General features: G+C 45.9%; 1 protein-coding gene across 4 annotated transcripts in view; it reads left to right on the top strand.

The window, feature by feature from the left end:
• The window catches only part of LOC115101194 (protein PRRC2B-like), a 41,275-nt gene extending 17,390 nt beyond the window's left edge, over positions 1 to 23,885 (top strand). For 2 of the 4 annotated variants that reach the window (XM_029620492.2, XM_065004789.1), the window contains exons 4-30: positions 8,949 to 9,051; positions 9,164 to 9,227; positions 9,425 to 9,568; positions 9,785 to 10,104; positions 10,203 to 10,339; positions 10,511 to 10,680; positions 10,814 to 10,901; positions 11,034 to 11,193; positions 12,580 to 12,925; positions 13,138 to 13,286; positions 13,669 to 13,879; positions 14,241 to 16,599; positions 16,783 to 16,946; positions 17,136 to 17,248; positions 17,700 to 17,841; positions 18,021 to 18,376; positions 18,562 to 18,663; positions 18,833 to 19,016; positions 19,149 to 19,246; positions 19,392 to 19,757; positions 19,891 to 20,058; positions 20,262 to 20,300; positions 20,420 to 20,499; positions 20,811 to 20,874; positions 21,146 to 21,277; positions 21,616 to 21,825; positions 23,741 to 23,885. In XM_029620492.2, the coding sequence (XP_029476352.1) occupies positions 8,949 to 9,051; positions 9,164 to 9,227; positions 9,425 to 9,568; positions 9,785 to 10,104; positions 10,203 to 10,339; positions 10,511 to 10,680; positions 10,814 to 10,901; positions 11,034 to 11,193; positions 12,580 to 12,925; positions 13,138 to 13,286; positions 13,669 to 13,879; positions 14,241 to 16,599; positions 16,783 to 16,946; positions 17,136 to 17,248; positions 17,700 to 17,841; positions 18,021 to 18,376; positions 18,562 to 18,663; positions 18,833 to 19,016; positions 19,149 to 19,246; positions 19,392 to 19,757; positions 19,891 to 20,058; positions 20,262 to 20,300; positions 20,420 to 20,499; positions 20,811 to 20,874; positions 21,146 to 21,277; positions 21,616 to 21,825; positions 23,741 to 23,797 (6,526 nt within the window). In that variant the 3' untranslated portion in view covers positions 23,798 to 23,885. Of the gene's footprint in view, positions 1 to 8,948; positions 9,052 to 9,163; positions 9,228 to 9,424; positions 9,569 to 9,784; positions 10,105 to 10,202; positions 10,340 to 10,510; positions 10,681 to 10,813; positions 10,902 to 11,033; positions 11,194 to 12,579; positions 12,926 to 13,137; positions 13,287 to 13,668; positions 13,880 to 14,240; positions 16,600 to 16,782; positions 16,947 to 17,135; positions 17,249 to 17,699; positions 17,842 to 18,020; positions 18,377 to 18,561; positions 18,664 to 18,832; positions 19,017 to 19,148; positions 19,247 to 19,391; positions 19,758 to 19,890; positions 20,059 to 20,261; positions 20,301 to 20,419; positions 20,500 to 20,810; positions 20,875 to 21,145; positions 21,278 to 21,615; positions 21,850 to 23,740 lie in introns of all 4 variants that reach the window. The other 2 variants (XM_065004790.1, XM_065004791.1) reach the window with 2 other exon arrangements.
• The last annotated feature ends 779 nt before the right edge of the window (positions 23,886 to 24,664 follow it).

Here is a 24,664-nt window from a genome sequence, read left to right on the forward strand (position 1 = left end):
TACAGGCACGTGGAGGCCACACACACTACTGAGCCTCATTTTGACTTGTTTTAAGGACAAGCCTGTGGATCAGCCTGTAGTGTGGTTTTCCACTTTCATTTTGAGTGTGACTCCAAATCCAGAACTCCATGGGTTGATAAATTTGAATTTCATTGATAATTCTTGTGTGATTTTTGTTGTCAGCACATTCAACTATGTAAAGAAAAAATAATATTTCATTCATTCAGATCTAGGATGTGTTATTTTAGTGTTCCCTTTATTTTTTTGAGCAGTGTGTATATATATGTATGCGTGTATATACAGTGGGGCAAAAAAGTATTTAGTCAGCCACCAATTGTGCAAGTTCTCCCACTTAAAAAGATGAGAGGCCTGTAATTTTCATCATAGGTACACTTCAACTATGACAGACAAAATTAGGAGAAAAATCCAGAAAATCACATTGTAGGATTTTTAATGAATTTATTTAAAAGTTATGGTGGAAAATAAGTATTTGGTCACCTACAAACAAGCAAGATTTCTGGCTCTCACAGACCTGTAACTTCTTATTTAAGAGGCTCCTCTGTCCTCCACTCGTTACCTGTATTAATGGCACCTGTTTGAACTTGTTATCAGTATAAAAGACACCTGTCCACAACCTCAAACAGTCACACTCCAAACTCCACTATGGCCAAGACCAAAGAGCTGTCAAAGGACACCAGAAACAAAATTGTAGACCTGCACCAGGCTGGAAAGACTGAATCTGCAATAGGTTAGCAGCTTGGTTTGAAGAAATCAACTGTGGGAGCAACTATTAGGAAATGGTAGACATACAAGACCACTGATAATCTCCCTTGATCTGGGGATCCACGCAAAATCTCTCCCTGTTGGGTCAAAATGATCACAAGAACGGTGAGCAAAAATCCCAGAACCACACGGGGGGCCCCAGTGAATGACCTGCAGAGAGCTGGGACCAAAGTAACCAAGCCTACCATCAGTAACACATTATTGTGGGAAACACTGAAGGCTTATCTGAGAGGCTGTATCATCTCCTTTCAGGCTGCCAGGAGTAGGCAAAACAGAGGACAACTGGAAGAACTGGAGGGATAAATTCACTTACTGGATAGGGAGAATGCTAGCCATCCATCTATGGAGAAACATAAACAATTTTACCTCCTTTAAAAATTTGAATATAATCAGATTCTCTCAGCTAAAATAGCTAAATCTTTTCTCTATGCCAAGCAAAAATATGTTGACTTTGGTGACAAACCATACAAATTACTTGCCAGACAACTTTGAAAAAATGTGAGTGACCGAATGATTCATGAAGTTAAATCTGCATCTGGGGAATTACTCCCTTCCCCCAAAACATCAATGACAGATTCCGTCAGTTTTCTGAGCGACTATATACATCTAAAGCGGATCCTAACCCCTTAATTATGCAAACATTTTTGGAGGACTATAATCTTCCTGCCCTGAACCAGGAAGATTCTAACTTCCTGAATAAGGAAATATCTCTTGATGAAATTCGAGAAACAATTAAATCTCTAAAGAGTGGCAAGACCCCGGGCCCAGATGGATACCCTGGTGAATTCTATAAAACATTCAGCAACATGCTCTCTCCCTACCTGCACAAAATGTTGGTTCAGGCCAATGAGGATGGAGTTCTCCCTTCTACTTTGGATGAAGCGTTCATTACAGTTATACATAAGAAGGGTAAAGATCCGGAAGAGGTAGGGTCATACAGACCAATATCACCTTAATACAGACCAAAAGATTTTAGCAAAAACTCTGGCTAACAGGCTTAGCACTTTAATTGGCAAATTGGTCCATTGGGATCAGACCGGCTTTATCCCTAACAGAAACGCATTCTTCAATCTCAGGCGCCTCTTCAACATTATGTATTCTCAGAGGTTACCAACTGTGGACCTTGCCGTCATATCTCTTGATGCCAAAAAGGCCTTTGACCAAGTTGAGTGGCCCTATCTATTCAAGGTCCTACAGAAATGTAATATTGGAGATGGGTTCATAAATTGAATCCAGCTTTTATATAGGAACCCCTGTGCCAGAATACTCACTAACAATCAGTCACCCCGATTTAACCTTTACAGAGGGACAAGGCAGGGTTGTGCGCTGTCGCCTATGCTCTTTGCCCTAATTATCGAACCACTCGCTCATACGTTTAGATCACATGCAACAATACACAGCTATAATACTAAAGATACTCTAAATAAAATTTCCCTTTACGCAGATGACATCCTCTATGTAACAGAACCCCAGGCTAGTATCCCAGCTATTCTTGATGTGATCAATTTGTTTTGTACCTTCTCGGGATACAGAATAAATTGGAACAAGAGTGAATTAATGCCCATACGGTCGCAAAACACCTCCTGGCTAGAACATCTCCCAGTTAAGTTATCTTCAGAAAAATGTACCTACCTAGGAATTGTAGTTACCAAACAATACTCCTTACTATTTAAAGAGAATTTCCCCTCTGATGCAAAAACTCAAGGCAAACATACTATTTTGGAGAACTCTCCCAATTTCTCTGCTCTGAAGAATTAATGCCATTTAAAATGGTCTTCCTCCCACAACTGCTCTACCTATATCAGAACATCCCAGTATTCATACCTAAATCCTTTCATAAACAACTGGACTCAATTATCAATCATTTCATCTGGGATTATAAAACACACAGGATAGGTAAAAAACACCTCTGTAAATCCAAGATAGGACTGTCTCTCCCAAATGTTATATTTTATTACTGGGCCGCTAACCTCCGCACTGTTACATTTCTGCTGGATGACGCACTTCCGTCATCCAGCTGGCTTAGTATGGAGCTTGAGGAGTGTCACCTCTTCTCTATTGGCGCTGTGATTTTGTCGCCTGTCAATCTGGAGATGTCACTTTATTGTAACAATCCTATTATACATAGCACAGTCTGAATCTGGAAGCAAATTAAAGTCCACTTTGAGCTTAGACCAATGTCATTCATGCTCCCTGTCGCCAGGAATCCCTCCTTTTCCCCCCTCTAACCTTGATAACACCTTTGAGCGATGGGGAGAGTTGGGGATAAGTACCATAGGGGATTTATACATAGAAGTACCTTTTGCTTCATTTGAGTTGCTGTTGGAAACTTATCTTCACAGAAGTAATTTTTTCAGATACTTACAAATTACGTTAGAAAACACCTCCCAATATTCGGTAATGCTAAACCTTCCATGTTTGATAGATGCATAAAAATATGCCCCACCTCAGACAAACTGATATCGTGTCTAAATGATGCTTTTCAATCTGTTAGTATCTACAGATGCCATTAAGGCTAAATGGGAGGAAGAACTAGGGACTGACATCTCGGTGGCAGACTGGGAAGAGAGCTTGGATTATATCCACACATGCTCCCTTACTTCCAGACATCCTCTCATACAATTCAAGGTATTACACAAATTACACTATTCCAAAACTAAACTGCATAGGATATTTCCTGATACATCCCCTACTTGTGATAAATGTCAGGCTGCGCAGGGTACACTACTCCACTGCTTTGCCCCATGCTCTAGCTTGCATGGTTATTGGTGTGGAATTTTCTGGGATCCTCCCTGAAGTTTTGGAGACTTCAATAGATCCAGACCCGCTTCTGATAATCCTGGGAGTATCTGAGTCCCTAAACGGATTAACCAACCCCCAAAAACATCTCTTACGGTCTCATTTCGGCAAAAAAACTAATCTTGTTGTTTTGGAAAAGGAGGGAAACGCCCTCTACCAAATTATGGCTCAGTGAATTGGCAAACACTGTACACTTAGAAAGAATTAGATATATTCTGAACAATAAATTATCAACATTTGATCAAATCTGGCAGCCTTTCCTCTCCTACTTGGACGAGTCGGCGCTGTGAATTTGTACTTATTAACGCACTCTCAATTGTAATATTTTAATCTACCTTTGGGCAGCATGTGCTGGCCCTGCCACCCGAGCAGTTCTTTCTACATGTCCTTGTTTTGTATGTCGTGTTTTGTATTATTTGTTTTGCACCCAGAACTCTGGGTCTTGTTGTTCCTGTATGCTCTTTTATGTTTAGATAACAATTGTATATCTGTCTTGTATACCTATACACTATTCTTGTGTGTGTTCAATAAAAAATATTTGAAACAAAATAAGTTACAACTGTTTTAATGTGAACTTCACGATAACAGGTTTTTAGATGTTTATTTTTTAGTTTATACATTTGCACAGAGAGACCTTATTTACATATGTATTCAGACCATTTGCTGCAAGACTCAATTGAGCACAGGTGCATCCTGTTTCCATTGATCATCCTTGAAGTTTCTACAACTTGATTGGAGTCCACCTGTGGTAAATTTCAATTTATTGGATGTGATTTGGAAAGGCACACACCTGTAAGGTCCTACAGAGCAAAAACCAAGCAAGGAATTGTCCATAGAGCACCAAGACAGTATTGTGTCGAAGCACATATATCTGGGGAAAGGTACCAAAAAATGTCTGCAGCATTGAAGGTCCATAAGAACACAGTGGCCTCCATCATTCTTAAATGGAAGAAGCTTGGAACCACCAAGACTCTTCCTAGAGCTGGCAGCCCGGCCAAACTGAGCAATCGGGGTAGAAGGTTCTTGGTCAAGGAGGTGACCAAGAACCCGGTGGTCACTGTGGCAGAGCTCTGGAGTTCCTCTGTGGACTTGGGTGTCCTTCTGGAAGGTTCTCCCATCTCTGCAGCACTCCACCAATTAGGTCTTTATGTTAAATTGGCCAGACGGAAGCCATTCCTCAGTAAAAGGCACATGACAGCCCCCTTGCCAAAAGACACCTAAAGGACTCTCAGACCATCAGAAACAAGATTATCTTGTCTGATGAAACCAAGATTGAACTATTTGGCCTGAATGCCAAGCACCACGTCTGAAGGAAACCTGGCACCATCCCTACAGTGAAGCATGGTGGTGGCAGCATCATGCTGTGGGGATGTTTTTTAGCAGCAGGTACTATTCGGATTGAGGAAAGAATTAACGGAGCGAAGTACAGAGATCCTTGATCGCAAAGTTGCTCCCCACCCACCTGACAGAACTTGGGAAGAATGGGAGAAACGCCCCAATACAGGTGTGCAAAGCTTGTAGCGGCATAGCCAAGAAGATTCAAGGCTGTAATTGCTGGCAAAGGTGTATCAATAAAGTATTGATTAAAGGGTCTGAATACTTATGTAAATATGATACTTCAGATTTTTCTTTCCATCAATTTGCAAAAATTTCTGAACCAGTTTTTTTTTGTCATTATGGGGTATTGTGTGTAAATTGAGGGGGGGGGGACAATTTAGAGTATGGCTGTAATGTAACAAAGTGGAAAGCGAAGGGGTCTTGACTCCTTACTGAATGTGCTGTATGTCTATCTTTCAACCATGCAGGTCTACAAAAATATATATTTTATATTTTCAAAAAGTACTGGCTGTGAACGTAAACACCGTAATCTATTATAAAACACACAAAACGGCCTGTAACTGGTTCTTTACCGTCCTGTAGGTCCTCAGCTCGAGCAGGCATGCTAACAACACTGCAGGAAATGTATTTAAATTAGGCTTTTCTAATTAGACTTGCTTCTTGAGCATCAAATATTTAGATGAAATGCATCGGGTAAATCAATATAATAATATTTTTTATATACAGTACCAGTCAACTTTGGACACACCTACTCATTCAATGTTTTTTTTTTTTAAATTTACAATTTTTCTACATTGTACAATAATAAAGGCATCAACTATGAAATAACACATGTAAGCAAAAAAGTGTTAAATCTAAATATATTTGAGATTCTTCAAAGTAGCCACCCTTTGCCTTGATGATAGCTTTGCACACTCTTGGCATGATCTCAACCAGCTTCATGAGGTAGTCAACTGGAATGCGTTTAAATTAACAGGTGTGCTTTGTTAAAAGTACATTTGTGGAATTTCTTTCCTCCGTAATGTGTTTGAGCCAATCCGTTGTGTTGTGACAAGGTAGGGGTGATATACAGAAGATGGCACTATGAGAACTGGCTCTCCATGAGGACCGCCACAGGAAAGGAAGACCCAGAATTACCTCTACTGCAGAGGATTAAGTTCATTAGAGTTACCAGCCTCAGAAATAGCAGCCCAAATAAATACTTCACAAAGTATAAGTAACAGACACATCTCAACATCAACTGTTCAGAGGAGACTGCGTGAATCAGGCCTTCGTGGTGGAATTGCTGCAAAGAAACCACTGCTAAAAGACACCAATAATAAGAAGAGACTTGCTTGGGCCAAGAAACACGAGCAATGGACATTAGACCGGTGGAAATCTGTCCTTTTGGTCTGGTGAGTTCAAATTATTAAAAAAAAAAATTCAACCGCCGTGGGAGTAGGTGAACGGATGATCTCCGCATGTGTGGTTCTCACCGTGAAGCATGGATGTGTGGGTGCTTCGTTGGTGACAGTCTGATTTATTTAGAATTCAAGGCACTCTTAACCAGCATAGCTACCACAGGATTCTGCAGCGATACGCCATCCCATCTGGTTTGGGCTTAGCCCCATTATCATTTGTTTTTCAACAGGACAATGAACCAACATACCTCCAGACTGTGTAAGGGTTATTTGACCAAGGAGAGTGATTGAGTGCTGCATCAGATGACCTGGCCTCCACAATCACCTGACCTCAACCCAATTGAGATGGTTTGGGATGAGTTGGATTGCAGTGTGGAGGAAAAGCAGCCAACAAGTGTTCAGCATATGTGCGAACTCCTTCAAGACTGTTGGAAAAAATTCCAGGTGAAGCTTGTTGAGAGAATGCCAAGAGTGCAAAGCTGTCAAGGCAAAGGGTGGCTACTATGAATAATATAAAATATATTTTGTCTAACTTATTTGCTTAATAAATAATTCCATATGTTATTTCATGGTTTAGATGTCTTCACTGTTATTCTACATTGTGTAAAATAAAGATCCTTGAATGAGTAGGTGTCCAAATGTTTGACTGGTACTGTATATCTTAAATTACCTTTTTTAATTTTCATATATTTGATGCTGTAGTCTTGAAGCCCATTCAAAAGACCTGGGCCATGACCCCGGAAGTATGACATGGGAGGATGTCACTTGCACATCGTATTGAGTGAACACTGGTCAAATCAGTGTTATTGACTCAATTAAGTTCCAGGGAGAAGAGGATGTCGGCAAACGGTGTCCTAAATCCTTTGGCCGCCATCACAATAATGTGAAGTGGCTGATCTTGTGTCATCGCCTTCATCCTCAGTAACCAGGTTTACATCCAAACTTTTTTATGTGAATATATGTCGGATACAAAATGTCACGACTGGCCTAATGGAAACATCAAATGTGACTTTCCCACATGTCGACAAAAGAAATTTACAGTAGACAAGTTGGGATCTTTTTGTCTGTAAAATGTATTATGCGATAAATGGAGGTGAAAATGCCTTCATGCACAAATGTGTATAATAACCATATCGAAGTGAACTTGGAGTCATTTGATATGTTGTGGTCCTACCGCTACGACTCGGATGAGCTTGATGCTCCTTTCCAATAAGTATTGAGGGTCTAATGTCGTGTGCACAGGTTAATGCTGTGCTGTACATTTGTAGTCTTCACAATCCATGCTCTGTATCACAACAAAAATAATCACTCTACAAATGAGAAACTACTTATGTGGTTTACTACTGGTACCACATGGCAAAAAATACAACGCATGCGACACATTTCATGCAGTGCCACGCAACACAAGCTAGTCCGGACAGATGAGTCACGGCGGTGCGGATTGCCTCCCAATGAAATGAATGGTCTTCTGCTCGGAACGCATACAGTTTGACGCATCCACATTCTGGTGACATGATCGGTGCTTGGCTGCCGTTTAAAAAAATGATCTTGCTTTTTTTGTCCTTCATTTTGATGGCCGTACTATCTGCGAGCTGTTGGCTAGAGCTCAGTGGGCACATTCACTAAAACACTTTTTTTGTGACAAAACCATCAGTACAGTTTTAAATCGTTTTCTATTGCATTTTAACTTGATTAATTCAGTAATTCAGTACATTGGAATTGACCAAATACTTATTTTCCACCATCATTTGCAAATAAATTAATCAAAAATCCTACAATGTGATTTTCTGGATTTTTTTTCTCATTTTGTCTGTCATAGTTGAAGTGTACCTATGATGAAAATTACAGGCCTCTCATCTTTTTAAGTGGGAGAACTTGCACAATTGGTAGCTGACTAAATACTTTTTTGCCCCACTGTAACATTAGCTGGATGATGCAAGAATAGGGGGATAATGGCATTGGTGAGCAAAGAAATGGGGTTTTGTTCACCTGGTACACAATTTGTTGGAGTTTGTTTCTGTACACTTTCCTGCAGAGTGTGTCTGTGCACTTTTGTATGGATGCGTTCAAACACTTAGTCCCAAGTGCAGTTGCGTCTTTGTCTCGCAGACTTGAGAGGCGTTTGTTTGCTACCTCAAGGTTCGCTGACATGCAGGCCGTAGAGCTGTCTGTGTGGGAGTTGAGTGGTGGGAAGTGACCACTCTATTGTTTAGCGTGTGTGGGTGGCTGGAGGAGTGCGAGCCGGATGACTATTGTACAATGAGTATATTGCAATGTTGCATGAACACCAAACATATGGCAATTATAAAACCAGCATTGGGGTGCTACTTTTTATTTAGTGTTATTTGCATACAGGTCAGTCACATTTCTCGCACTAGTCATTTGATTCCAGACAGCAGAAAAGTGAGTATTTTTGTAATTCTGCCTGGTACGCGAGAAGTGGGTGTACTATTTATTTTTTTAATTCTCCAAGAGATTCTTGCTGGGTTATGTGTTTGAGCTCTGTAATGTGCCGAAGTGATACTGTGCACAGTATGTGTCTTTGCACAAGATGTGTATCCATCTAGTCTGCCTCTGTGTTCTGTCATGAGCTGATGGAGTGATGGTTCCCTCTATCTCCTCCCTCAGTTCCATTGCATCAACACAACAGCTGCTGGAGTTGCAGCCACAGCTGGCTTTACAGAAATCTGTCTCCAATCTCCAGAAGACCACACCGGTAGCCAGTCAGGAGGTGGGTTTGGCCTCTCTACTTTTTATCTTCTACAGCTTGTGGTTTCACATTGTATTGTTTTTTTATTGGAATTATGTTTTTCAAGTGAATTAAAATTCCTTCCTTTCTACAGAGCACAAACACAAGTGGACCAAAGCAATGGGCCCATCTAAATGGAAAGGCCGTAGAACTAGATGGTGAGTTAGAATGGGAAACCCAACTGCTTAAAATCACTGTGCCTGTGGTCAACTGATGGATTTGCTATCAGGCCTCAGACATATGCCAATTTACTGCATGTCTCCACCACACCTCATAATGATTCTCCAGCAGCCTCTGTTTTATTTTTTACTTCTCTGACTGACAGCTGCGCCACTTGTTTTCATGGCAATGGCAGGTTTAAGGGCCTCAAACCGACTGCAGCCCTTCTCTCACGAGGAATTTCCAACGCTGAAGGCTGCTGGGGAACAGGACAAGGCTGGCAAGGAAAGAAGCACCTTCGATCCGTCGTATGGGCCCGGACCAAGCCTCCGCCCCCAGAGTGAGTCCAGTGAACAATGGCTGTGGTGGCACAAAAATTGACTGAAGTTCAAAAGTGTCCCAAACGTCTCCCAGCAAAGTTGCTAATAATCTAACAAGTGCCATGGGAAAATATTGTACACATACTTTAAAACAACTGAATACGCTGCAATTTCACCACTTAACTCTTATACCACGGCCTTGTTTTCTCAAATTTGTTTTCCTCTTGTCTCTCCAGATGTGACAAGTTGGAGGGAGGGTGGTGGGAGGAACCTTGTGCCCTCATCCCTGCCGGCCGGCCTGCCTTCAGAGACCGAGGGCAAGGCCAGCGGCGTGGCTGAGACTGGGAGCTCCCCCCCTCCTCTTCCCCCCTCTGCCTCCTCTATTCTCTCTGCCCCCATGGTTAGTCCCACCACTGCCACCATTGTCAGCACCCCTCCAGCCCCGGAGCCCAAGGAGATCTCTCTGCGCCCCGCCCAGCCACTCCGCAGGCCCGCCCCCCCTGCCATGAGCCATCACCACCCTACCACCACCTACCACGACATGCTGCCTGCCTTTGTATGTAGCACAGTACTACTCTCCATTTATTTTCACTTTATGACACCATAATGCAAGATTCTGTTCTGACTGTATGCTTTTTGGCCATTGGTTTTCAGATGTGCCCCAAAGAGACTTGTGATGCTCCCGGCACTGCTGAACACACTGGCCCTGTCACTGTGGTCGCCCCAGTCCGCTTTGACAACAGGCCCACCTTCAGGCAGCCCTACCCCAATAACAACCAAGAGCCTGTCAAGTAAGTAGTCACCTGCATATGCCCACTTTCTGGAAGTGTGAGCAATGCTCAGTTAAAATTATCATGAATTATTTAAAAAGAATAATACAAATGCTGGGAATATTTTATTTTACTTAGCAAAAAAAATAAATGCAGACTTCTCACCTCCCCATGTTCCTATTCTCCATGTAGTTGCGAGGTGGGGAGAGGAGAAAACCGCTTCATCCGCGGGCCCCTGCGCAACCCTTCCTCCCGACCCATCCGTCGACCTGGCGACAGACCCCCTCGTCCGGCAATCATCAACGCAGATGACCTGAAGGATCTGGATGAGCTAGACAACGACTGTGAAGACGGTTGGGCAGGTAGGGGGGTTCCTGTTATTATCGTCATCATACAAAGACTGAAACAACATACATCAATGGCAGCATTTCTGTACATGTGCCCCAACGGAACTAGTTTGACCTTAATTAAAATGTTGCTCCCTTGCTGTTCCAGGTATCCATGAAGAAGTCGATTACGGCGAGAAACTCAAGTTCAGTGATGATGAGGAGGAGCATGCCGCTGGTGAAAAGAACAAGCTGTGGTGAGATTACCCCCACCCCCTTTGTGTTTGTGACTAAATTGAATATTGTCGGTGCAAGTTCTGTCATTTTAAGCGCAGTGACCTTGTATCAGTGACTGATGGTGAGCTTGTCTGGGTCCATCTCTAATCCAGGGCTGAATGGGAGAACCAACGTCGTGAGCGCCAATTGTCCCTGAGCTCAGGAGAGGGGCCATACCCCCAGGAGGGCCCTGAGGAGGAGGCTTACCTTGCCTACCAGGAGCAGATGGCCCACAGGAACACCAATGGCAGGTTCCCTTCTGGAGAAGCACAGGTAAGATCATACCGGGGTCCACAATGCCTCAGACTGCTACCTTGCCTGGTCCCCCTAGCCTCTTCAATACCACTAATCTCTGACTTTTTGAGTTGAAAGCAATATGGCAGGAACCCGTTCAGTCATTTCACCTATCACTGCTCATAAAATAGAGGAGACCAAGGAAAGGGAGGCAATATAAAGTTGAGACAGTGGACGAGAGATTCACTTTGTTACGTTACAGCCTTATTTTAAAATTGATGAAAAACATTAATTTAATCAATCTACACACAATACCCCATAATGACGTTTTTTGTAAATGTATTTAAAGTAAAAAACAAATACTGTATTGACCCTTTGCTATGAGACTCGAAATAGAGGTCAGTTGCATACTATTTCCATTGATCATCCTTGAGATGTTTCTACAACTTGGAGTCCACCTCTGGTCAATTCAATTGATTGGACATTATTTTGAAAGGCACACACCTGTTTATATAAGGTCCCACAGTTGACAGTGCACGTCAGAGCAAAAACCAAGTCATGAGGTCGAAGGAATTGTCCGTAGAGCTCCGAGACAGGATTGTGTCGAGGCACAGATCTGGGGAATTGTACCAAAACATTTCTGGCGCATTGAAGGTCCCCAAGAACACAGTGGCCTCCATCATTCTCAAATTGAAGAAGTTTGGAACCACCAAGACTCTTTGTAGAGCTGGCCTCCCGGCCAAACTGCGCAATCGTGGGAGAGCGGCCTTAGTCAGGGAGGTGACCAAGAACCCATTTGTCACTGGTAGAGCTCTGGAGTTCCTCTGTGGAGATAGGAGAACCTTCGAGAAGGACAACCCTCCCTTCAGCACTCCACCAATCAGGCCTTTAGGGTAGTGGCCAGAGGGTAGCCACTCCTCAGTAAAAAGGCACAGGACAGCCCACTTGGAGTGCCAAAAGGTACCTAAATAATCTGACCATGAGAAACCAGATTCTGGTCTGATGAAGCCAAGATTGAACTCGTTGGCCTGAATGCCAAGCGTCACGTCTGGAGGAAACCTGACACCATCCTTACTGTGAAGCATGTAGGGGATGTTTTCAGCTGCAGGGACTGGGAGACTGGTCATGATTGAGGGAAAGATGAATGGCCCAAAGTACAGAGATGAAAACCTGCTCCAGAGGTCCAAAATTATAACCCGTTTTTCTTTGCCAAAATGGGGTATTGTGTGCAGATGAACAATTTAATCAATCTTAGAAGGCTTTAACGTAGCAAATTGTGGAAAGTCGAGGTGTCTGAATATTTTCCGAATGCGCTCTATATACTGTACACCTGTAGCTCAGAGAAGACTATTCATGAGTCCATTGAGCACAGAACCCAAATCATGGAGAGTCCTTCCCATGGTAACACCTCTGTGCCGTCTACAGGCACAGCAGAAGAGCTCTGGGCTGGGCATGGCCCACCAGGGTGAACCCCTGGAAGACCAGGAGGAGCGCCAGGTCCCAGCCCGGGCCAAGTTTGTTTCCCCTGAGCTCTCAGAGGCTGTGGAGAGAGCTCGCCGACGCAGGGAGGAGGAGGAGAGACGTGCCCGCGAGGAAAGACTGGCCGCATGCGCCGAGAAGCTCAAGAGGCTAGATGAGAAGTTTGGGAAGATGGAGAGGCAGTTGTCGAGGTCTGAGGAGGAAGCAAAGGATGGGGAGAGCAAGGAGGCAGCACTGTCCCCTGGAAAAGAGAGCAAAAACCACCCAGAGAGCTGTCAGTACGGCACGAAAGGTAACACCAATCTGCTATTACTGTTTTGTTTAATAAACATTTATCCAGGTTGGTCAGTTGAGAAAATACTCATTTGCAATTGCAACAATAACCTTCTCAGTTATATATAGATGGCTAGATAGAGTTCACTTATTGTTGAAATGGAGCATTTTACTGAATGGTTTACAGAGGTAGTTATGTAAAAGTAGGATTATATCCTTCTCCTGTCCCAGACGCTGAGTGTCTCTTGGAGCACTCCCCCAGACAGCAGGACTACAGGGACAAGGCCACCTCGGGCTTCGCCTCCTACCGCAGCGAGGACGATGCCGGGGCCGAATCCAACTCTCCCCTCCCGCCCCGCTTCCAAAAGCAGCAGCAGCAGGTGAGCCGCCCGGCCGACGCAACAGCCCGTTCCCTCGTGCCCCTAATCCCCCTCCTTAATTCCTGCCAGGATTAGCGCCCAGCGGCACTAGAAAGGCCCGTCAGAGTTCACATGAGCAGGTGTTTTCCGTAGCGACTGTCCTTCTTTACTGGAAAGGGGAGGGTATTATGAAGGGTGTGCTTGTCATTTTCTATTTAGTTCAGTGGTGGATACGTAGCAATAGGATACACAACCAAACAGGAATAAAAGACCCACTCACTGCTTATAGTACAATTCCAAAAGGTCTTTAACTGTAGCTAGTCACTTTTTATTTTACTTATGTGAGGTGAATAATTGTACCAGTGTTTATACTAAATGAGTTTCTGCTCTGTGTCCCTCCCAGTCTCAGGAGCAAGTGTATAAGTTGCAGCACTGGCAGCAGCAGTCTGGCCACCCCGCCCCCTCCGGCTCCAGCCATCCCCAGAGGGGCTACTACCCCCCACACGTGCTGGGCTTTGACCCCCGCTGGATGATGATGCCCCCCTTCATGGACCCCCGCATGGCCCAGGGCCGCCCCCCTGTGGACTACTACCCTACCGCTGTCCACTCTTCAGGTTAGACCTGAGAAAATAGTCTTGTTGTACAAAAGCAGGGTTTCCCAACCCTCTACTTAGCCCCCCCCTAGACATTTCACATTTTTGTTTAACTGTCACACCTGATTCAATTAGTCAACTAATCGTCAAACCTTTGACTAATTGAATCAAGTGTGCCAGTTTAGGGTTAAAACAAAAATGTGAAAAGTTTGTTGAGTCCTGAGGAGAGGGTTGGGAAACCCTGTACAGGAGGGAATGGTAAGGGGATCCCTTTAAAAGTATCTATCTTTTTAGTGTGACAGCATTATCGAACTTTATAGACTGATATAGATTCCTAAACAATCCTATATCTCTTACTGTAAAAAACTCTGTTTTTGTGTAGGAATGATGAAACCGCTGATGCAGCCAGACCACCTGAACAGCCCAGGGTCCACCTCTGACGAGGGCTGCAACCCCAGCATGCATCACGAGAGGAGGGCCCCCTCCACCGAGCCCTACCCCGTTTGGAACCAAGATGGCTACCCCCCTCGCAGTTTCACCCCACCCTACCAGAGACAGCACGAGAGCTCAGACAGGAGCCAGCCAGACGACCGGATTGACAGGACCTGCTCCCAGCAGGACTTGTATGAAGAGAGGGGAAACGAGTGCCTAGACAACCCCTCTCACGACCTCTTGCATCCGGCCTACCACCAGAGCAGAGGCCCCGACAGGGACCACCACTCGCACAACCAAGGCCTGCTCTCCACAGCCCTGAGCCGGCCCCAGCAGCAGAACGCAGACGGCGGCTACCCCAAACAGGAGCCCAAAGACGGGCACCTGAAGGACAGCACTGACCACCGCGACGATGTCTTCGACACAGCCAAGGAAAAGGGCTTTGACTCAGACTTCTGGAGGCGAGATGGAGGCCAGAAGAAGGAAGGTGGTGTTGGTGTTCAGAACCAGTGGTTTAATCCTGGCACCACTACCTCCGCCAGCAGTGTAAGCCAGCCATCTGAGACCAGCGGTAGGACCCTGACCCGCAGGACCGGCCCCATTAAGAAGCCTGTGCTCAAGGCCCTCAAAGTGGAAGACAAGGAGAACGAGAAGCCCAAAGTGGAGCCCGGGGAGAAGGTAGTCCCTTACCGTCTGGAGAAAGAAGTGCTCACCAATGTATATGACCTGAAGAAAGACAACCAGCCCCTAGTAAGTAACAGACGCTCCGCCTCACCTGCTATCGAGAAGCAGCCAGAAGAGAAGCAACACCAACCACCAGCCCCTGCTAAAGTAGAGCAGCCATCCAGTCCCCACAGTGAGGATTTGCCCAAGGAGAGCAGCTGGGACAGCGGGAAGAGCCAGTCCTCTAGAGACGACCAGGAGAGCAGGGAGCCTGCCGCACCACGACGCAACAACTGGATCTTCGTCGATGAGGAGCAGGCCTTTGCCGGAGCCAGGGGAACGGGTAGAGGTCGAAGCCGTGGCGGCTTCAGGGAGTTCGGCTCCAGAGGAGACCGAGGTGGCCGGGGAGGCCGAGGCGGAGAGAACCCCAGAGGAAGCTACAACAATAACAGCAGGGACGCCATTGGAGCCCAGAGACCAGGCAGAGGCAGAGGACTGCCCAGGGACTTTGTCAAGTTGGAAGACCTGCAGAGGGGGAAGCCGAGGAGGCGCAACGTCAGTGAGACTCTGAGCGAGACCTCTGAGTACGAGGAGCTGCCCAAGCGGCGGCGCCAGAAGGGCTCTGAAAACGGAGAGGGTGTCTGCTACCCAGAGCAGGGAGAGACCAGGAAGGCTGACCGAGACTCGTGGAGGTCGAACAAGGTGTACACTGAAGACCAGGCGGCTAGCGACGCCCGAGACGACAAAGCCAAGGCCAGCAGCAGGGGCTTCGGAGGCCGCTCTCTGCCTCCCAGACTCGACACTGGCAGGGGCTACAACACCGGCCGGGGGTTCAACAACGGCTCCAGAGACACCTCCACCTGGAGGGGCCGGGGGACACAGTTTGGCAGCAGCGGTGGGCCCATGCAGGAGAACGGCTATGGTCCGGGCACCGAAACCTTCCCCAGAAGACCACCACCTGCAGAGCGCGAGCTCCTCAAATACACCCCCAAGTTTACCGGCTCTACCGGTTCCTTCATGGAGAATGGCACAGAGGACCGTGGCTTGGAGGGAGAGTACTACATAGACAATGACAACCCTGGACAACAGCAGTTGAGAAGACGGCGGCCGCCGCGCCAGGACAAGCCCCCGCGCTTCCGCCGACTACGCCAAGAGCGGGAGCCCGGCAGCGGCCAGTGGACCAGTGACGAGTATATCAACGGATCGGACGGATTCGCCAACCCCTGGCCGGGCCGCTCCAAGGAGGGAGGTAGAGAAGACGGCTGGCCCAGTGGCCACTACTCCGGAGGGGGAGGGAGGTCCGGTGGTCAGCATGGCCAGGCTGAGGACTGGGAGACTGGCTCGGAGAACAGCGACTTCAACGACTGGAGGGAGAAGCGAGGTGGAGGACAGCAGCAGCAGCAAGCCCACGGTGGAGATGTGCACTCAGACTCTGGCCACGGGGAGCTTGGCTCTGTGGAGAAGAGGGAGCTGGCCAAAAGAAGCTTCTCCAGCCAGCGCCCCCTGGTGGACCGGCAGAACAGGAAGGGAGAGCCGGCCCTACTGGAAGGGAACAAGATGACACGTTCCTCAGAGAACCCCAGCGCACTGCCCTCTTGCAACAGGAATGACGGCTGGCAGAACGGAGGGGCCTCCAACCATAGGAGGTGAGTACTGTGCTAACTTTGGCTTACGCTAACTTGGTGCGAGAATGTTCAACAAAACTGTGGATATAGATTTTTTTTTTTTTTCAAAACATCCTCATGGCATCATGATATTATAGCTTCCACCCCAAGCAACACCCTTTAATGGGAACACCTGACTCATGGAATGTCTCTCCCTTTCTGCAGGAACAAAGAGGATTCAGGCCTAGTCTACTGTGTCGAGCAGTCTGAGGAGGGCCACAAGCCCAACGAACCCTCAGGGAAGAAGCTGGACAAGGAGCTGAGGACTCGGTCTGTGAAGGGAGACCTGGCTGAACCATTGTCTCAGTACGACCTCAACAGCTACCACTGTGAGTGCCAGGCACCAACCTCATAGTAAAGCACGGCTCAAATGTAACCAGGGTTCTCAAACTTGTGGCCCATGGACCAGATGCGGCCCACAGACTGATTTAATGTGCTCCATAGTTGTCTTTTTGTAAATTTTATTTTCATATTTCCTATCACAGTGTGTTGTAATGGCATAAGTGTATGTCTTCCAGTTGAGGGGGATGCTGGGTGTTCCAGTCCAGATGGGTTCCAGGACCTGTCCAAGAAACAGCAGCGTCGTCTTCCACAGGAAGACGACAGGAGGAGGAAGGAACATGGAGCTCCGGTAAATTGACAGAACATTAAAATAATCCCAAAACATTTAAATGCATCTGAAATAATGGGCACAAGGGCTTTGGGTGTCTCGAGAATAGACCCTGTATTGAGTAAAATCTAACTTTCAAATGGATTATTGCAAGTAGCAATACTTTAAATGTTTTTTCAGAAATATCTCAATTGTATAGTTGTACATGACTTATTTTTTATTTTACCTTTATTTAACTAGGCAAGTCAGTTGCTTTCAGTCACTTATTATCAATGACGGCCTAGGAACAGTGCTTTAACTGCCTTGTTCAGGGGCAGAAAGACATATTTTTACCTTGTCAGCTCAGGGATTCGATCTTGCAACCTTTCGGTTACAAGTCCAACGCTCTAACCACTTGGCTACCTGCCGCCACTTGAGCAGCTATGTTGTACTTCATCTATGAAGAAATGTCTTCCTCTACCTCACACTGCAGGTGTCGGTGAAGAACAGACCGATCACCTCCAAGATGCCCCCGCGGTTTGCCAAGAAGCAGGGTGGCATGACCATGGATCCGCCAGAGGAGGGCCTCTCTGCCAACAACCTGGGCACTGAGATCTGGGAGACCAACAGCTCCGGTAGGAGTAGGAGCAACACCCCTGTGCTCACAATGTATCTTCAATGTATCTGATAACTGAGAGTAACTCAGTCTGTTGCCCATACTCTGCTTTTCTATCCAGATGAACATTGTGTTTTCAACTGTGTTAAAGAAAATCTTTGAGTCCAGTGGTTCTTACATTATTTTCATACCCTTTAGCTTTGTCAGTCCAGTCATCTGGAGGAGACTCGTGGACCAAGCAGGTGTCTTATACGGGCAGTGAGCCCAACTCTGAGGACTCTGACGCGGGGCCTGAGCAGAGCAAGGAGCAGCACAAGCCCGGCCCCATCGGCAACGAGCGCTCGCTCAAGCACCGCAAGGGCTCGGAGGGTCTGGAGGGCGGGTCCATTACACCTGTCAATGGCGTGAACCTCCACGCGGACACGGTGCTGCCCGTGCCGCCCATAGAGTTTGGCGTTAGCGCCAAGGACTCGGACTTCAGCCTACCGCCCAGGTCCACCCCAGTGCCTGTGTCCAACCCCGTCACCAAGCTACAGGTCACCCTTGCCAGCAACGTGAGTACAAATACACTGAGTACTACCAGATTTCCATTGTCACCTCATAATTATAGGGTGGGGTATTGAAAGGAGTCCTTGAAATTGCTTCACCATGAAGTGGCTTGATTAAATAAATATAAATTAGATGTAAAATGGACAAAAGATGTCATTGACTAGTTGTGTTAACTTCTGTCTGTGTGTAGCCTGCCCTGACCCAGGCCATCCCCATGCTGTGTAGAGACCACCTGCAGCCTGGCATCAACCTCAACCCCATCTCTTTCCCCAGCGCTGACCTCACACTCAAGGTACTCCACCACACTACCTCTCACTTTCCACAAATCAGTCTTGTTAGAGATTTAATTCTCAATTACCTACCTGGCTAAATGTCAGATCAGATAAACATTAGTAAACTCCAAAATGTTTTTTGGGTGTACTTTCACTAAACAGTTGCCTCCCTTCGGCCCTCTTCCTCAGATGGAGTCAGCCCGTAAGGCGTGGGAGAACTCCCAGTCTCTCCCTGAGCAGGGCTCTCCTGGTGGGGTTGCCGCTGGTGCCCAGCCCCCCTGCACCGTAGGCTCCTCCAGTGGGGTCAGCTACAGCTCCTTTGGAGGGGTGCCCATGCCCGTGGCCTCTGTGGCGCCTTCCATGTCCATGCAGGGTAAAGGGACACTCAGACACATTAACAGACATTATTGGTATATTTGGCCATGGACTATGCATTGTATGAAATCTACATCTGTGTGTTATTATTACAATTTTTTAAATAACATAATTGCATTTCCCTCTCTAGGTAACCATATCCCCCCGCTGTATCTGGACGGCCATGTTTTTCCCAGCCAGCCTCGTCTGGTGCCCCCAACCATGACCCAGCAGCAGAGCTACCAACAGGTACTTCACTCACAAGTATAGGGTCTTACAGGATTTTTTTCATTTATTGGGGGTTTTCTTTTTGGCAATAATCAACAAAACTACACTGTGCAGCGGAATACCAACTGTAATATTATAAATCACTCCTTCCCATGTGTGCACGCAGGCAGCTGCCCAGCAGATCCCCATCTCCCTGCACACCTCTCTGCAGGCCCAGGCCCAGCTTGGTCTCCGGGGGGGCCTGCCCGTCTCACAGTCCCAGGAGATGTTCAACTCCATTCCCTCCTTCAGGTCCCAGGTATACATGCACCCCAATCTGTCCCAGCCCAGCCCCATGGTGCTGTCAGGTGGTGGCCCCCTCAAGGGGCCCTACTCGGCATTCCCGGGCATGCAGCCGTCAGATATGGTCAAGCCCCAGTCTGGCTCCCACTACCAGCCAATGAATGGCAGCCAGGCCATGGTCTATGACGGCCAGATGAACCAGGGCCCTGGCATGGGCTCCTCCCAGCTCATGGACTCCCAGCTCATCCAGGTAAGGGGAGCCACTCTGTGGCACACTTGTGTTAGTTGGAAGGAAAACAGTTAGTTTGGCTTTTAATGGAAACATACTCTCATAATTCAACGTTTCAAAGTCCGATGCATTGATCACCCCTCTCTCTCTCCAGGTGACCATGCCCTTGCCGGGTTCTCAGCTGCGTTATGGCTCTGCCCAGCAGCACCTCATCCTGCCCCAGTCCATCCAGCTCCAGCAGGGCCAGAACCTTTCTGTGGGAGCTGCCCGCAGAATGCTCCCCCCTGGCTCCCAGCCCCCAGTCATGACTGGCAGCAGAGAGGTGAGAGCCAGAGACCCACCAAGTGTCCCTTCCAACAATGATACAGCCCAACTACCTTGATTGGTCAATGTTAGCTTTAGGTTGGATTTGGATACATTTCATGTATAAACAGAAAAAAATGCACATTGAATTAAGTGTAACCCATCCCTTTGAAATAGAGGGGAAAGTTCACCTAAATCACAATTACTTGAATGTTTTCGCAGAATTTCCCAATCTCTACTGGTCCATATACTACTTACAAGGTAAGGAAAAACGATATGAGTGAATTTGTCATTTGGGTGAACTATGACGTTAATGCCACAACATTTAATAGATGGAATTGAGAAGTTCTTACACGGATGTTTGTTTGTTTATCCTCTAGACCTCCCAGATGGAAATGAAAGGTTTCCAGTTCTCTGACAAGCCCAATCACTCCCAGGGCATGCCCGGAGGATACAACAGGTGAGCTGGAACAGCTAAATGTCACCCGGAAGCTGTTAGACTGCAACACGCCTACTCTTTAGTTTGTATCCTTATAAACACGTGTTCATGTTATTGTAACATGGCAAAGGATTCTACATGGTTCGCTTCCAGTAACATTTTTAGACTTAGAAACGGACATAATATCCCTCTATGCTTTTTGTTTTCTTCTAGTTAGTTCAAAAGTTAATTTAAGAAACATTTAGTGATCATATAATGGCATTCAAATGACTTTTAAATAGATGTTATTGAAAGGTAATGGTAAATCTATCTCTGTCCCTCTCTCCCCTCAGACCAGGGTCTGCCAGCCCCAGTGGGAAGCCGTCTGGCCCCGTGCCTGGACATTACACCCAGCAGGTATGACCCAACACATAGTCATACACACATTAGGTACATACACTCACAATGGTCGCACTAGTTATTGCTCACACTCTACAATCAATCAAGGTCCTCCAGAGCACTTCATACACTTTCATATGAACAAACACAATTTTACAGGCACTGCACACTGCTCTGACACTAGCAGGCATGACACACACACACACACAAACGGTCATGACTCAAACAATCCCAGCTGCTTATACACACACACTCATATAGCCTCCCCCTCCCATTTCATTGGAAACAGAAGACGACCTCCATGCAGGCTGTTCAGCAACGAGGCTGGGCCTGCAGTGGCCCTGGCCTGACCTGTAGTTGCTGCTACAGAGACCCGGCCACCGGCTGGTTTGAGGCCCCGCTGTGCCCCCTCCACGGCAAGGTTATAGAAACCTCACACTCAATCATTCTGCTTGTTTAAATCACTGATGTTGTTGCACCATTTTAAATGACTGATCAGTGTTGTCATGCAGCTACCTTGAACTGCTCTCACACAATGGTAAAACGGCCACTCAAGACCTTGAGGTACTTTTGAGTCATGAGCATAAAACAATATGATTAAATATAATTTTGGTATTCTTTCTGTGGAAAATATTTGCGGCCTTGCACAAGTCTCCATTACCCCCAAGGTTTGCCTAAAGATAACCATGCAGATATACTGAGTCATGTTGCCATGCTAACAGTGTGTGTATTTCCCTGCCTGCCGCCTCCGCCCTCTAGGTCCCTCCTCCTCAGGGCAGCATGGTTATGCACATGCGTCCCCCCACCACCGGCCCCTTCCCCACCCCCATCCAGAGACCTGTCATGCAGGTCAACAAGACCGTCATCATCCGCTCCCCCCCTTATCCCAACCCTGGGCGCGAACCCCCCCACTCCACCCCCCCCTTGGCCCCCGAGCCCTCCGTCAAGGGGCCGGAGGATGGCATGAAGGTGAGCCATCCACTGTAAATACAGGTAATTTGATTTGAATCCATTTGTTTTTTGTTTTTCTCCAATCCAATGTGCAAATGTATGTAATAAGAGTCATATGTGGAGAGTTTGGTCCTTGCTGTTTATGTCAGATTGTAGGTTTCTGTGGATTATCACTTAAACATAATTTGATTGGTTAAAAGGGTGTCATGTGACTTCAATCGCCACTGGCAGCACCTCAACTCTCCTCCATGTTCGTTGCCAAGTGGCTAGTAGTTTTCCAAGTTAGCCTGAACTCTCTTTATAGATGGCTTTGAATGAACTCTGGATGTACTGCTATGAACTATTGTAGTTATTAATGACCATATTATATTGAGTCATAACCAGTAATGTGGTGCCTGAAGGATGATTTCTCTCATTACAAGATGAATTTGTCATTGAGCTTACCTGGGGAACTGCTTTTGACTGAATGGTGCTCATAGACAGACAGCCTAATCATGTAGGCACATGCTTGCTGGTACATAATAGCATTTACTGGCATATGCGTTGTTTGGTTTTCTGGATTTATAGTCGGCAGAAGACATCAAAATATATGTGTTTCAGTGCGTAATACTTGTTGCTAACAATACATTGGACTGATGCTTGATAATAGCTTTTTTTTTTTTATGGTGTCCAATTTTTGCTATTAGACTGTTTTTAAAACAATGTTTTAACTATTTCCTTTGATATGGCCTAAAAATCATATCAAATAAAAGGCAAACTTATGGGCGATTCGTGATATGTATCTTTTTTGTCCCCCCTCTCTAAGCTTTGTTGTACAACTAAAGGTCAAAACACTTCATTTCAAGTAGTGTAATGTATATTTATACCTAGGCTAAATATAAACAGTCCACAACCATAAGACCCACTACTAATTACATTATTTTATCAAAATAGTTTAACCTGCCTTTTTGCAATAATCACATCTGGCTGTCATGTCAATCTATGAAAATGCCATTTTTGTTAGAAATTTTAACAGAACCGTGCACTTCCACTAATAATGACCAACTTCTTGTAGCAGGTGATTGCATTATAGAAAATCAACACAATCTCTCAACCCACGTGTTCGTGAGAAGTCAGCTAATCTTTATATTTGAAGTCTAGCGAACTTGGATATATTTGCTAGGTATCAAGGTAGAACAGTTGAACTGTTATGAACACAGCCTTCTGTCCGTTTCCACCTGTTTGAACAGCATGCTAGCCTGTCCACTTTGTTTAGATGTTGAAATCAAGTGGTCTAGCTGGATAAGATGCTTATTTCTCAGAATGAGTTGACAATTCCTTGTATAAATGCCTCTTTATGCACATTGCAAATGTATAAAACACAGACTAGACTGCTAGCACAACACTCTGGCTAAAATGCTGCTAGCGGTACATAGTACTGTAATGCCGTGCACGACAAACTGAGCATTTAATTTTCCAGAATGGATGTTAATTGATACCGGTACTCCCGTTTTAGTAGGGTCTGCTCTGCGCTCAATTTTGAGAATTCAGACATAAACATTTTACGTTTTCCAGTCAAATGTCTGTTTCGGTGTCCATATGACTGATTCTGTTGGACCAAACCTCAAATGCAAATAGAGTTGAAACTGTCAGAGGGAGAAGTGGTCTTTCATCCTTGTTGTGAGTGGCAGGGGGCGGGACTGTGTGTGTGTGTGAGAACTGGGAAAGGTACATAGCACAGAAGGAGTGATGTAGACCACACCAAAAAGACATGAGAACAAACTCGTCAAAACTAAATTATAAAAAAGGTAATACTTGTGGGACTGGCCTTTGGTGAACAGTCATTTGAATTAATTTGATATCGCCACTGCCCTACTTGTAACAGTGTTTTGTTGCCCATTTGAAAACCATATGAAATGTTAACCTTGAATTTCTTGTGTGTGTTCGAGTAAAGCCCTGTGGGATAGGCGCCAGCTGGTGGGTGAGGGGAAGGCACTGCCGGGGGGCCTGATGACCAGCAACCTCCAGGAGCCCCTTCCCGGCTGGCAGGGCAAACCAGCACCATGCACCAGAGTCATCAAAGTGGAAGAGGGCAAGGCATAGCAACGGACCTTAAACCTCTTTTTAACCTTCACAAAACCTGCTTCTGGAAGACGCAAACCCCTGCCTCCTCCCTCGGCCCACCTCTCAGCCTTCTCTCACAAAACCCCAGGTCGGCGCCAGACTGAAGGGCAGGCATACTGTATCAACTCCCAGAACCTGACACCAACTTTCAGAACCGGACATTTATTATTATTATTATTATTATTATTAAACACCACATATAGAGATATATAAATATATATAAATATATACATAGACAATAGTTTTGGACACTCTTCTAAGCAGACTCTTCAAGGTCGTCTTTATTTATTAATGTTAATGTCCATTTTGAGAGAAGGATAATGGTAACAAAAAAGAGAATAGAAATTCATGTTTTCTGTATTGCTCGCCATCAGAGTCCGAAAAAGGAAACGGCCAGCTCCTGCAGATAGTTCACTGTCGTAATTCACCCCTTTTTGCCAAACTGTACTTACCTTTTTGGTCTGTAGCCTTGTAGATGAGGCAGACACTTGACATGTCACCACAAGAAAGAAAATCTATAAGTGTTTAAAAAAATGAATTGCAGAGCGGCACCCCCCCCCAACTCTTTGTCATTTTTCGCTGATAACTGTGGAGTTTTTTATTCTTTTTTTAGTCGTCATCTCCTATTTGCTCTATTCAAGGACTCCTTTTATTCAATAAAAATCTTTCAAACCCAGGTTTGAGGACATTGTGTGTAGACGTGGAAAGGCGTGACCTGGGGTGTGTCACCCTCCCAGGGTACTTCACACAGCAC

The sequence above is a fragment of the Oncorhynchus nerka genome, linkage group LG19, assembly GCF_034236695.1.
Source record: "Oncorhynchus nerka isolate Pitt River linkage group LG19, Oner_Uvic_2.0, whole genome shotgun sequence".
Classification (NCBI taxonomy): domain Eukaryota; kingdom Metazoa; phylum Chordata; class Actinopteri; order Salmoniformes; family Salmonidae; genus Oncorhynchus; species Oncorhynchus nerka.